The sequence below is a fragment of the Chiloscyllium punctatum genome, chromosome 48 (genome assembly GCF_047496795.1).
Source record: "Chiloscyllium punctatum isolate Juve2018m chromosome 48, sChiPun1.3, whole genome shotgun sequence".
Classification (NCBI taxonomy): domain Eukaryota; kingdom Metazoa; phylum Chordata; class Chondrichthyes; order Orectolobiformes; family Hemiscylliidae; genus Chiloscyllium; species Chiloscyllium punctatum.
The window spans coordinates 57,873,839-57,888,657 of record NC_092786.1 but is presented as its reverse complement, the minus strand read 5'-3'; the positions used below and the strand labels follow the sequence as shown (position 1 = coordinate 57,888,657).

At 41.9% G+C, this 14,819-nt stretch overlaps 1 protein-coding gene across 1 annotated transcript in view; it reads left to right on the top strand.

Moving 5' to 3' along the window:
- Nucleotides 1-3,444: 3,444 nt before the first annotated feature.
- strc1 (stereocilin 1) overlaps nt 3,445-14,819 on the top strand; it is a 53,750-nt gene continuing 42,375 nt past the window's right edge. Inside the window, exons 1-6 of the mRNA XM_072564856.1 lie at nt 3,445-5,373; nt 6,312-6,371; nt 9,269-9,379; nt 10,707-10,861; nt 13,160-13,346; nt 13,944-14,059. Of these exons, the coding sequence (XP_072420957.1) occupies nt 3,445-5,373; nt 6,312-6,371; nt 9,269-9,379; nt 10,707-10,861; nt 13,160-13,346; nt 13,944-14,059 (2,558 nt within the window). The remainder of the gene's footprint in view (nt 5,374-6,311; nt 6,372-9,268; nt 9,380-10,706; nt 10,862-13,159; nt 13,347-13,943; nt 14,060-14,819) is intronic.

Here is a 14,819-nt window from a genome sequence, read left to right as displayed (position 1 = left end):
TTTGTGAGACATGATTTCCCGTGCATAAAACCATGCTGACTGTCTCCAATCAATCCTTGCCTTTCCAATTGTATGTGAATTCTGTCTGTCAGAATCCCCTCCAACAACTTACCCACCACTGACATCAGGCTCACTGGTCTATAGTTCCTGGCTTTTCCTTACCACGTTTCTTAAATATACCGCAATATTAGCCATTCATCAGTCTGTGGCACCTCACCTGTGGCTTTTGATGCTACAAATAGGGACCCAACAATCTCTTCCCTACCTTCCCACAATGTTCTGGGATACACTTGATCAGGTCCTGGGGATTTATCTATCTCTTTCTGTTTTAAGACATCCCACACCTTCTCTTCTGTATTATGGACACTTTCAAGACATTATATTTATTGACTCAAGTTTCTTCATTTTAGTGTCTTTCTCCACATTAAATATTGATGCAAGATATTTGTTTAGTATCTCACCCATCTCTTGTGATCCCACATGTTATCACTCTTTGACCTTTAAGGGGCCTATTTTCTTAATGTACTTATGGAATCATGTTGGATTCTCCTTAACCTTATCTGCCAAAGCTATTTTGAGTGTCCTTTTTGCTCTCCTGTTTTCTCTCTCAAGCGTAATCCTATTCCCCAATACTCTTGAAGAGATTCACTTGATCCAAGCGGTCTATACCTGACACAGACCTCCTTTCTCTTGACCAGAGCCTTAATATTTCCAGTCATTTAGTGTTCCCTTCTTCTACCAGCCTTGTCCTTCACTCTACCAGGAACATACCATCACTGAACTCTCATTATCTCACTTTTAAAAGCCTCCCACTTGCTAGTCATCCCCTTACCTGCGAATACCCTCCCAATCAACTTCTAAAAATTTCTGTCTAATGCTGTCAAAATTGGCCTTGCTCCGGTTTAGACCTTTAACTTTTAGACAAGGCCTATCTTTTTCCATGACTATTTTAAAGCTCATAGAATTATGGTCATTGGTCCTAGAATGCTCTCTCATTAACACCCCAGTCACTTGCCCTGCCTCATTTCCCAAGAGGAGTTTTGCTCTTTGTTTGTATGTTAAGAAAGAAAATCTTCTTGAACATGCTTAAGAAATTGCTCCCATCCAAGCCCTTAACACGATGGCAGTCCCACTCTATGTTTGGAAAGTTAAAATCCCCTACCATTGCCACCCTATTATTCTTACGGATGTCTCCCTGGATATTTCCTGCTGACTTTTTGCGGGGTGGGGTGGCCTATAATACAATCTCATCAAGGTGACCATGCCCTTCCGATTTCTCAGTTCCACTCACATACTGCCCACTTGTATCTTTGTGGCATCAAATGACGGAGGATGATACGATGTTTCCGGATGTCGGTGGGGTGGAAGGTGAAGGCTGACCGATTCCCACAGCTACCTAGATTACATCTCCTCCCACCCTGCCCCCTGTAAAAAAGCCATCCCATATTCCCAATTCCTCCGCCGTATCTGCTCCCAGGAGGACCAATTCCACTACTGAACAACCCAAATGGCCTCCTTCTTCAAAGACCGCAATTTCCCCTCCGACATGGTCGACGATGCTCTCCACCGCATCTCCTCCACTTCCCGCACCTCTGCCCTTGAACCCCGCCCCTCCAATCACCACCAGGACAGAACCCTACTGGTCCTCACCTTCCACCCCAGCAACCTCTGGATACATTGTATCATCCTCTGTCATTTCCGCCACCTCCAAACAGACCCCACCATCAGGGATATATTTCCTTCCCCACCCCTATCAGGGTTCCGGCGAGACCACTCCCTCCGCGACTCCCTCGTCAGGTCCACACCAATCCCCCCCCAACCAACCCAACCTCCACTCCCGGCACCTTCCCCTGCAACCGCAAGAAGTGCAAAACTTGCGCCCACACCTCCCCCCTCACCTCCCTCCAAGACCCCATTGGATCCTTCCATATCCATCCCAAATTCACCTGCACCTCCACACACATCATTTACTATATCCATTGCACCCGATGTGGTCTCCTCTACATTGGGGAGACAGGCCACCTACTTGCGGAACGTTTCAGGGAACACCTCTGGGACACCTGCACCAACCAACCCAACCACCCCGTGGCTGGACACTTTAACTCCCCCTCCAACTCTGCCAAGGACATGCAGGTCCTTGGCCTCCTCCATCGCCAGACCCTAACCACACGACGCCTGGAGGAAGAGCGCCTCATCTTCTGCCTAGGAATCCTCCAACCACATGGGATGAATGTAGATTTCTCCAGCTTCCTCATTTCCCCTCCCCCCACCTTATCTCAGTCCCAACCCCCGGATCCATCACCGCCCTCTTGACCTGCAATCTTCTTCCCGACCTCTCCGCCCCCACCCTCTCTCCGGCCTACCACCCTCACGCTCACCTCCTTCCACCTATCATATTCCCAGCACCCCTCCCCTTTATCTCAGCCCGCTTGGCACACCAGCCTCATTCCTGAAGAAGGGCTTATGCCCGAATCGTTGATTCTCCTGCCCCTCGGATGCTGCCTGGCCTGCTGTGTTTTTCCAGCATGACATTTTTCAAAACAGATTGCCCATTACTTCATCGCTTGTGATGGAATCTTGCTATTCAAATTGGCTGCTGCATTTCCTAAATATCAAAGTATCCACATTTCGGAATATACTTTATTTGATGTAAAGTACTATGTGATGTCCTGAAATCAAGAAAGGCACGATAGAAATATAATTTCTTCCATTATTTCTGGGGTTATCATCTCAGAAGTGATAAAACCACGTTATCAGAATATCAAAGTTTTGTAAACTCTCAGATGATAGATTTGAATGCATAATATATTCTTAAATAAACAATTGTTTGTTCTGTACAGGGGTCTTCTTCATAACCTGACCTGGAATTTTGAAGCTGTTACAATAGACAATATGCAAGTCCTCCTTAATCAGCCTCCCACTGAACTGTACAGGACTACCACGGTTTTTAAGGTCATTTCTGATTTTTCTCAACTCCCCACAAGCTGCAACCAAGAACTTTTCCTTTTGCTTAACAGAACCTTTTGCAACAAAGACTTCCAGCATCAATTCAACCTTCGTATGTTTTGTAGTATCATAGGAGGCTTGGCAGGAAACAAGTCAGGGCCACTAGTCAATAAAATTTGCACTAAAGTGAATTTCATGTATACGTATCTCACCAACTTCTATGCTGATTACTGTGAGAAAAGAAGTCTTAATGTGGGGTCTTTTTCTTCTACAAGTGACACCAGACAAATTGAAGATCTGATTTGTAATTATGATTCTTGGGTTGCTGGAGATTTGTTCAACTCTACAGATTTTGGTTATTGTGCTGTTGTAGATGAAGTTGGATTCAGAAAAACTGTCTGCCTTAATAAGTCACTGTTAGAAAGCATCATGAAAAACCCAGCTCACTTTTGGCTGAAAGACTTCTGTGATAGCAATTCAAATACTATGCTCGTCCCTATGCTTATGACTGAGGTGGTCAGTGACAGTGCCTATATTGGCTTCACTAGCAGTCCAGCCACCATTGTCCCTCCTGTAAAAGAAGTGGACATCCACTGTCGTTATGATGAGTGGACAGACTTCTCCATGGTAGATGATAAAGTGATCACATTTTGTGCCAGTCATGATGGTGACCAGTTCACCGATGTGGTTTGCAGTGATCTATCAGCACTTCAGGAGCTCATAAAGAACAATTTCTGGCTGGCTGACTTTTGCAATAATTACTCCATTTTGAGTGGCAACAGTGAATTCTGCATGTATGACAAGTGGGAAGAGAAACCTATAGATCCATCAATAATTTCGTTATGTTGGAGGAGTGACCAAACAAACTTTAATAAATCAGTTTGCAATGATGCATTTCTCCTAAATAAACTGGTGCAGGATCCTGGCAATACTTGGCTCATGTCTGCCTGCAGTGCTGAGAACAGTTGTGACTATGAAGCATGGCTGAATGATCTTTCCGTAGCCTCTGCTGTTGTGGCACTCTGCAAGGAGACTGATCAAGCTGCTTTTAATCACATGGTTTGCACCAGTCCATCACTGTTGGAAATTCTGCTGAATAATTCTGAAAACTCCTGGCTGAACGACTACTGTGCCAGCAATTCACATTCCACAGTGGTCTCCAGTGTAATTCCAGAGGAAGGCAGTGATATGGTGCTGCCCCATGCCACTGCCAACCCAACCACACAAGATCTTACGAATGCTGTGGAAAATCTTTGCCGCTATGAAAATTGGACATACTCAGCTATAGTAGATAGCACTGTGGTAGCAGTGTGTTTCAATATCGATAGGGAGCAGTTCAACATCTATGTGTGCAAAAACCCAATAATTCTTCGGGAGTTATTGAAGAATGAGTTCAATCTTTGGCTGACTGACTTTTGTAATGATTCTTCCATTTTGGCAAGTAGTGATACAGATGTGGCCACATACTGTCACTACAGTCAGTGGATACATGAAACCGTTGATCCTTACCTGGTAGATTTTTGTTGGAGGAATGACAAAGCAAATTTCACTCGATTTGTTTGTCACAGTAAGGCATTGCTAAGTGAGTTGTTGTTGTATCCTGAAAATGCCTGGTTAAAATCCCACTGCAACGTCCAAATCAATCCACATACAAGTGATGAGAATGAATCCTGCAGATATGAAGAGTGGATAGATGTCTCTTCTATAGATCTTGCTGCTGTTGAATTCTGTAGTCAATATGACCTCTACAATTTTGTACAAGCTGCTTGTCACAATTCAACACGATTGTGGGGTTTGCTCATCAATATCAGCAGCACCTGGCTCCCTAGCTACTGTTCATATGTTGAAGCAGATGGAATAAATCCTGCTGCCATGTGTATTTATTCTTTCTGGACGGAGCAAAAGGTGGACCCAACTACTGTGGCACTCTGCTTTGACTATGATCAGAGTAATTTCAATAAATATGTGTGCCAAGATCCTAATGTGCTTCATGCATTGACCAGTGATCCAGAGAACACTTGGGTTGAGGCAGACTGCATGGAAATCAATAACTCTACCAATGCTATGGAGATCAAGATCTGCCCAATGGAAGATCTCATCTCACAACTCCAATGGACATGCACTCTGAATGCATCACAGCTATGCACATATGAACAGTTCCGATTGGGAGATATTCCGCCTCTGATTATGTGTGGTTTGGAAAATATTGGTCTGATTCAACATAACACACTTAGTGAGGACCTGTCAGTAAGTCTTATGAATGCAATAAATAAGATCATCATGGTCTTAATGGCTCTGGAAGATGATCGAATTGTATTCCTTCAAGTTGTTCAGAATGCTAAAAGAAGTGTCCTGCATACTGTTCTAAACTACCTGCAGAATGAGAACAACTACAGAATCAAGAAAGAATTGCTCCACTGTTTTGGGGTAAGGCATAAAAAATATTAATTGTATTCATGGGAACCAAATTATATTCCTTCACTTTGATTTCCTATTATATATTCTTTGATTCCTCCCTTTTTAGATATTTGACTTATTCAGATATGTCATGCTACACCTCTGGAGCAGGTGAGACTTGAGACTAGCTCTTCTGACCCAGAGGAAGTAACACTACCACTGTGCCACAAGAGCCCAACACCTAATGTTTTATAATATCTAGTAGTAAAATGCGATCATGTGCTATGAAGCTGGGATCATCTACTCTTATTATTACAAGAATCTCAATATCATTCAAGTAGTAACTAATTGTCAATCTGTCAAACTAGAACCTCTTAAAACAATAATATAAGGAATTTAGAGAGTGACACAATGGGTTAAGCTGTTATGTTTGAATTAGAAGGTAGCAGGTGAAGGTCTCACTCCAAAAGTTGAGCACAAATCTAGCTTGACCTTCCCAGCCTGCAGGATATGGGAGTGCTGCAATTTTGAAGGCACTGTCTTTCAGAGGAGAAAAACCAAAGCCCTCTGCTGATTGCCATCACAATTGGATGTAAATGATCCTAGGGCACCATACAAGGAAGAGAAGGAGTGTTCTCAGCAATCCTTGGACCACTGTTTCTCGCTAATATACTCACTGCTATTACGTGACTACAATTGATGTTACGCACCATTTATATTTCATAATGATCCTCTATTGACTTGATTTTGCTGGAAATTGTATGCTGCAATTTTGGCCATTGGTTCTATTGCTATAATTTGTGGAGACACATTCTAAATAGATTTTGTAAACTGTAATGTGCTATTAGGTGGAGGTTACTGTTGTAAAATAGACCCTGTTGTGAGTCCTGACATAAGTTCCATCTGATCTGTTTGATAGGCATTGTGGTGTTAATAGGCACTCTTATATTAACACTTGTTTTTTTTAGTCTGTCCTATTGAACTTGGTGCAGAAGGAAGGAGGATCATCAGGCATGGACTTAGTAAGGGTAATGTATCAGTTTTGACAAACATAATACAACTCATATCATGGGGATAACACAATGATCCACATTAAAGATGGAAGCTTGCATTTGGAAGCTGATAAATATTTATGAAGAAACTAGATAAATATGCCAGAGAGAAGTGAATAGTCTTATAGAATCATGGAGATGTACAGCATGGGAACAGACCCTTCAGTCTAACTCGTCCATGCCAACTAGATATCCTAACCTAATCAAGTCCCATTTGCCAGGACTTGGCCCATATTCCTCTAAACTCTTCCTATTCATGTACCCATCCAGATGTCTTTTAAATGCTGTAATTGTACCAGCCTCCTCCACTTCCTGTGGCAGCTCATTCCATACACGCACCACCCTCTGTGTGAAAATGTTGCCCCTTAGGTCCCTTTTATATCTTTCCCCTCCCACCTTAAATCTCTGCCCTCTAGTTCTGGACTCCTCCACCCCCAGGAGAAGACCTTGTCTATTTATCCTATCCATGCCCCTCATACTTTTATAAACCTCTATAAGGTCACTCCTCAGTCTCCAATGCTCCGGGGAAAACAGCCCCAGCCTATTCAGCCTCTCCCTATATCTCAAATCCTCCAACCCTGGCAACATTCTTGTAAATGTTTTCTGAACCGTTTCAAGTTTCATATCATCCTTCCATTAGGAAGGAAACCAGAATTGCATGCAATATTCCAAAAGTGGCCTAACCAATGTTACAACATGACCTCCCAACTTCTATATTCAATGCTCTGACCAATAAAGGAAGGCATACCAAACATTTTCTTCACTGTCCAGTCTACCTGCGCCTCTACTTTCATGGAACAATGAACCTGCACTCCAAGGTCTCTTTGTTCAGCAACACTCCCCAGGACTTAACCATTAAGTGCATAAGTCCTCCTAAGATTTGCTTTGGATTTGATGAGGCGAAGTATTTTGAGAGCAGGTTTAGTGCAGAGCAGACACACCAGCTCGGGTCAGTAGGTTGGAATAGCCTGTTTCTATCCTCCATGTCCCATACTGAGCTGTACGTTTATTTACTAAGACATTGGGCCAACTAGAACTTGTGTGAGAGGGCAGAAGAGACATAAGGAACAGCATAGATGCAAATGTGTGATGTGTTACATAAGAACTAGGAGCCGAAGTAGGCCACCTGGCCCTTCAAGCCTGCTTCACATTCATTAAGATCATGGCTAATCTTTTTGCCAATTCAGCTCCACTTACCCGCGCTCTCACCATATCCCTTAATTCCTTTATTGTCCAAAAAAAAACTATCTTAGCTTTAAAAACGTTAACTGAAATAGTGTCATCTACTTCACTGGGCAAGGAATTTCCTAGATTTACAACCCTCTGGGTGAAGAAGTTTTTAAAATTCAGTCCTAAATCTGCTCCCCTTAATTTTGAGGCTGTTCCCCCTAGTCCTAGTTTCACCAGCCAGTGGAAACATCTTCTCTACTTTTATCTTATCTATCCCTTTCATTAATTTTTATGTTTCTATAAGGTGCCCCCTCATTCTTCTAAATTCCAATGAATATAATCCCAGTCTAACTCGGTCTCTCCTCATAAGCCATACCCCTCAGCTCTGAAATCAACCTAGTTGAACCTCTGCTGCTTCTCCTCTAGTGCCAGTCCATCCTTTCACAAGTAGAGAGATCAAACCTGCACTCAGCGGCCTCATCAGTGCCCTGTACAGCTGCACCATAACCTCCCTGCTTTTAAACTCAATCCCTTTAGCAATGAAGGACAAAATTCCATTTGCCTTCCTAATTGCTTGTACCTGGAGACCAACCCTCTGTGATTCATACACACAGACACCCAAGTCCTTCTGCATAGCAGCATGCTGCAACTTTTTGCCAAACAAGTAGTAATCCTTTTTACTATTACTCTTACCTTTAAAGGACCAGCGTTTACTTTAGCCACTCTTTTTCATTTGATGTATTTATAGAAACATTTGCTAACTGACTTTATATTCTGTTCTAGTTTTTTCTCATGTTCTATCTTACTTTTCAATGTAATTTTTTTTTTGTGGCTTTCTGTTGACCTTTAAAGTTTTCCCAATCTTCTAGTTTCCTGCTATTCTTGGCCACTTTGTATGCTTTCTTTTTCAATTTGATAGCCTCCCTCATTTCCTTGGACACCCCATAGCAGATTACCCTTTTTCTTCCAGTCCTTCTTTTTCACTGGGATATACTTCGGCTGAGCATTTTGAAAAATTGCTTTGAAAGTCCTCCACTGCTCATCAACTGTCCCACCATAAAATCTTTGTTTCCAGTCTACTTTAGCCAAGTCCTCCCTCATTCTGTTGTTCAGTTTCCTCTCGCACCCTGTACATGGTAATGATTTGTGTATCCTGAGATGAAATGGTAGATTCTGAAGTCACAGGCACAACCTATAGTCATAGCGGACCAAGCCTATTCCAGGGGCTATATCCTGAGGCCAGGCAGTTTCATCTTCTGGTCGTGAGCATTGTGTTTTGAGCTTCCAGTATATGTGGTCAGTCATAAATATCTTCTGAACTGCAAGTCTGCAATTAGATAAGTTATTCCTGGTCCTTACCAGGGATATCATGAGATCTGTAATAATCCCTCTTGTATTTCTTTTTCATGTCTTTGTCTTGTTGGAATTTGTGCACCTTAAGAATCGAATGCACCGTTGTCTCAATGGTGAACAAATTCTCAATGGTGGACAAATTCTAAATCAGAAATTAATATCTCTGTCTCTATGTCAGCAACTTGCCATCTATGGAAGTTTAGTTATGCTCCATATTACACACCCATACAGCTCAGTGGAACTAAATCAGTGCCAATACAATTGTATGCTTTTATCCAGGTAGTAACCCTGTAGAAATTACTGTTGTTGCGTTTCTCACTGATTTTTTTTTTCTTGCCCTCCAAAAACAGGAGTATCTGAAACTTTCTGCGGTCGATCTTGAAGGGGTGCTTTTTGCACTCGACATTCAAGCTGCAAAGCAGCTCCTACAGCTCTTAAACACAAACTGGAATGGTTTGCAGGTGTGTTATTTGATGCCATTTATCATTAACCTCTTGACACGCACAGCATTATGTTAACCAGAAAACACTTTTTTGCAATATCACTACTAAAGAGAATCAAAGCATATGTGATTTTTTAAAAAATCCACTTTAAGTATTTAGTTAGTGGTCTCCTACTCTAGGCCCCATTGTGTCTAGCTGAAAAGAAGATACAATCTGAAAATGGAGAGACTTGCAATTCTTGCTGCTCTTTTCACAATTTCGTGATGTCCCTGTGTGCGAAGTAGCCAATGAAATTTTGAAGTATAGGAATTGTAACATAAATGTAGCAGGTAATTTGTAAACAACTTCTGGAACCAATAATACAATAATGGCCTTACCTGTTATAATAATGTTAGTGGAGGGATGGATATTGGTCATGCATCTGGGATAGCTCCCCTGCTCCTCTTCCTAGTAATGTCATAAGATCTACTTGAGCTTGAAGATGGGGCTTTGGTTTAACATATCATTTGAAAGATACCAACTCTGACAATCCTGCATTCTCTCAGTGCTGGACTAAGAGTGACAAGTCTCTGGCTGTTTGATTCAGAGGTGGGTGTGATACCCAAGGTATCACCAGTTTTGATACTTGAATGAATTTGTGGTGACTCACCCATTGACTTATCTCCTTTCCCTGGCTTGTGATCCCTTGTGAGAGATCCTTTTATAAAGGTTCAGTTAAGGGCCACTATTTGTTATGAGGCAATTAAATGCTTCCTACTTAATTGGATATAAATTGCACATATTAATATGGAAGGGTAATATCAAAACAGTTGATAAAAAAAAAAATCAAGAATGAACATGAAGTGAGTAGAACTGCTTGAAGTGTCATGTGCAACTGCAAAATCCTAACACTTCCTCTGACTAACAATATATCCCTCTGGGCGGGCTCACCTCACCAACCATGAAGACTTACTTCCATTAAAGGGGACCTACATGATTTATATATAGTTACTTAATACTGAATGTTTGAAATGTGGTACTTGTGATATAGTAGCAATTAAGGATCTGTGTTTTATCTATATATGGCAACTTCATTGCTCCTTATACTGCCCAGATCTCTCATGGATTGTCTATAACATTGATTGAGAAAAGAGTGATGTTATTCAGCAAAGCAAGATAGAGAAGTGTTATTTAAAAGCAGAGTGATCCCCAGTGAGCGAAAAACATCTATTAAGATCATGCAATGGAATCTTTAAACTTCAAAATTTTATACATTATATAAATATTGATTTTCAATTTGAAGAATGTTTAATTTTTCTGATTCTGAAATAGTGATTGCTACTTTGAGTTCTGGTTTTAATTTCAGATTCAGGATGATTTGAAGAGAGTCATGGCGGCTATTTACTTCAACAGAATCCTGCTTGTCGATCCAAATATCTTTCCAGAGTTTGATCATTTCCTACCCCTTCTGTCAGCATCGGAGATCCACGCTCTTCCAGCAATCTTGGACAAAGAGCAAGTGTGCGTTGCACATCCTGTCAACAGCTTAAGATCTGTGTTTGATTATTTGTGACATTTCTTTATTGTTTGTTATCTTCCTCTGTGTTACAATGGTGTTATGTGTTCACAAAGATTATCATTGACTGATAATAGTTAAAAATCATAAATATAATTGTGATACTATATCACTATATTTGTACAATTAGATTTGGGGATTTGCAAGAGGTCACAATTAGAGGAGCACATAAATCTGAGGGTTATGTAGCTCAACGAGGTTAGAGATTGAGAGAGAGTATAGGGGCCTTGGAATGATTTGAAATAGAGTCATAGAGATGTACAGCATGGAAACAGACCCTTCGGTCCAACTTGTCCATGCTGATCAGATATTCCAACCCAATCTAGTCCTACCTGCCAGCACCCGGCCCATATCCCTCTAAACCCTTCCTATTCATATACCCATCCGACTACCTCTTAAATATTGCAATTGTACCAGCCTCCACCACATCCTCTGGCAGCTCATTCCATACACATACCATCCTCTGTGTGAAAACGTTGCCCCGTTGGTCTCTTTTATATCTTTCCCCTCTCACCCTAAACCTATGCCCTCTAGTTCTGGACCCCCCGACCCCAGGGAAAAGACTTTGCCTATTTACCTTTTCCATGCCCCTCATAATTTTGTAAACCTCTATAACCTTTCAGCCTCTGATGCTCCAGGGAAAACAGCCCCAGCCTGTTCAGGAACTCCCTGTCGCTCAAATCTTCCAAGCCTGGCAACATCCTTGTAAATCTTTTCTGAACCCTTTCAAGTTTCACAGTATCTTTCTGATAGGAAGGAGACCAGAATTGCACGCAATATTCCAACAGTGGCCTAACCAATGTCCTGTACAGCCGCAACATGACCTTCCAACTCCTGTACTCAATACTCTGACCAATAAAGGAAAGCATACCAGACACCACCACCACTATCCTATCTACCTGCGACTCTACTTTCACAGAGCTATGAACCTGCACTCCAAGGTCTCTTTGTTCAGCAACATTCCCTAGGACCTTACCATTAAGTGTATAAATCCTGTTCAGATTTGCTTTACCGAAATGCAGCACCTCGCATTTATCTGAATTAAACTCCATCTGCCATTTCTCAGCCCATTAGCCCATCTGGTCAAGATCCTGCTGTAATCTGAGGTAACCCTCTTCACTGTCCACTACACCTCCAATTTTGGTGTCCTCTGCAAACTTACTAACTGTACCTCTTATGCTCGCATCCAAATCATTTATGTAAATGACAAAAAGTAGAGGACCCAGGACCGATCCTGTGGCACTCCACTGGTCACAGGCCTCCAGTCTGAAAAACAGCCCTCCACTCCACCCTCTGTCTTCTAAGTTTGAGCCAGTTCTGTATCCAAATGGCTCGTTCTCCCTGTATTCCATGAGATCTAACCTTGCTAATCAGTCTCCCATGGGGAATCTTGTCGAATGCCTTACTGAAGTCTATATAGATCACATCTACCGCTCTGCCCTCATCAATCCTCTTTGTTACTTCGTCAAAAATCTCAATCAAGTTTGTGAGACATGATTTCCCACGCACAAAGTCATGTTGACTATCCCTAATCAGTGTTTACCTTTCCAAATACATGTACATCCTGTACCTCAGCATTCCCTGAAGGATATGGTTTTAAAACTTGAGGCATTCTGGCCTCTGAGCCATTGTAGGTCAGCAAACACAGGGACTTGGAAACAGACTCAGATACACACATGAATTCTGATGAGTTCCAGTTTACAGAGAAAATAAGACTCATGAATATCGCAGGCTAGGGGAAAGTGATGCTGGAGATGCTGGAGATCAGAGCTGAAAATGTGTTGCTGGAAAAGCGCAGCAGGTCAGGCAGCATCCAAGGAGCAGGAGAATCGATGTTTCGGGCATGAGCCCTTCAGGAATCCTGAAGAAGGGCTCATGCCTGAAACATCGATTCTCCTGCTCCTTGGATGCTGCCTGACCTGCTGCGCTTTTCCAGCAACACATTTTCAGCAATATCGCAGGCTAACCCTGTTATCAGGTTCACGGAAACAGGATTGTTTATCTTTGTATCAGCGCAGCGAGTGAACATGCCTCACATAGAACATCCAACAAGTGCAATTTTTATGACTTTTGTGTTAGATGGCCAGATCAATGTCAATTTAAAAGGTATGTACTCTCAATTTAAGCCAAATGCAGTCACTTGTTTTGATAAAATCCATGCATGGTCAACTGTTGCCGAGTTTGCTGTTTGGTAAAGGATATTATAGCAGGCTCTGCCCTTACAGTTTCTTTTATGTTTCCAGATTGTACATGGTTAATCAAAGCTTTGGAAAACTGTCCACTGACCAGAGACGAGCCTTTGCCCAATGGGCAGTGGATTCTGGGCAGTATAGCAACATCACCACATGGTCTTTGAAATTCCTGCATCAAGTCAGTAGCCTGCTGGTATACCTACCGTTTGAAAAATTTCAGCTTCTGACCCGACTACAGGTACAACACAGGAATAAAAAGAGAATTTCTGTGGCAATGTTACATTAGGGCATCCTCTGACACTCTATGATAGCAGTATAGAGATACTTTTGAAGCACACAAGACCCCCTCAGACATGTTTGTTCATGAGCATATCATTTTTTAATGTTTCAGGAACATGCATTGATCATTTGACAGTGACAAATTACCTTACACTTTTTCAGAACAATAACACAGGATCCTTTGCCTCCATCTGAGAGGATTGATTAAGCCTAAGTTTATGATCTTATCCAAAATTTAGTGTTTTGAGAGTGCAGCACGTCATCATTACTGCATTGCAGCATCTGTCTAGATCTTGTGTTCAAGTCTCTGGAATGGGATGTTGCCATGCAAATGCTCCCACCTTCCTGCAAATCCCTTCCCTCTCCCATCTCTGCATCAGGAAATGATTTGCTGTCAAGTTCCTCACAGTAATTTACTCTCTTGTTTGCGTAGTCTATGAGACTGCTAACTGATGGAGTTTGTTATGTGGTCTGTTTGTGCTAGTTACAAAACTCTGAAATGGAACTACTGAGTGAGCTGACTGCTTTCCTTAATCTTTTTTTATTGTATTCCCAGATACTCAACTCATTGAATGTGCTGTTGATGAATAATTTAACTACAGTTCAGGAAAGGTTTGTCATTCATAGCATCTTAAAAGAGGGAAGCGCAATGACAGCTGCTGAGTTTGAGTCGTAAGTAATGCAGTCACTTGAGGGACTTACTGATTTTCGGCTGGAAATTAGGTGCAAATTGGATGTGTGAGCTTTGGCAATGTTGCAGAGAAGGTCAATAAGTAAGGTTCGAAGGAATGTGTGAGGAGACAAGGTTAGGCTACAGCTGAGGGACCTTGTTGAACGCAGAAAATAATGAGTGGCTTAGTTAAGTCCTCACCATCCACTTCCCATGGATACTGAAAAAAAATTTAGATACTGTTAATCCCCTCTCCCATATGCCGCCACCTAATATACACCCAATGAAATCAAAACATGCCTTATTCTCTTGGAAAAGCATGAAAACATTTTAATAAACACATTTAAATTAATTTTAATTAATCACTTCTGTTACTCTAGACATTGTAGTGTAATTTGCCAAGCATAAAGATCTTGTATGATCTGCCATCCCAAAACCCTGTCTGTTCTTCATGAAGCATGTTTGCTTCTGCTTTCAGTCTGTTGATGATCTATCCAGATACTGACAGCGCTGTTGTAACCTTTGAGTTGTTGCAGTCACTGAGATTCCCATTTGCAGGCTTGGCAACTACGTTTCACCTCAAAATGACCTTGGTTGTCCAGATCTGAAACATAGGATCCCTGCAATGTGGGAAGAGGCCATTCAGTTGATTAGGTCTGCACTGACCCTCTGAACAGCATTCCACACAAACCAAGCCTCGGCCTCCTACCCTATCCCCATGACTCCGCTGCTACCCTGCTAATTCACCTAGCCTGCACACAA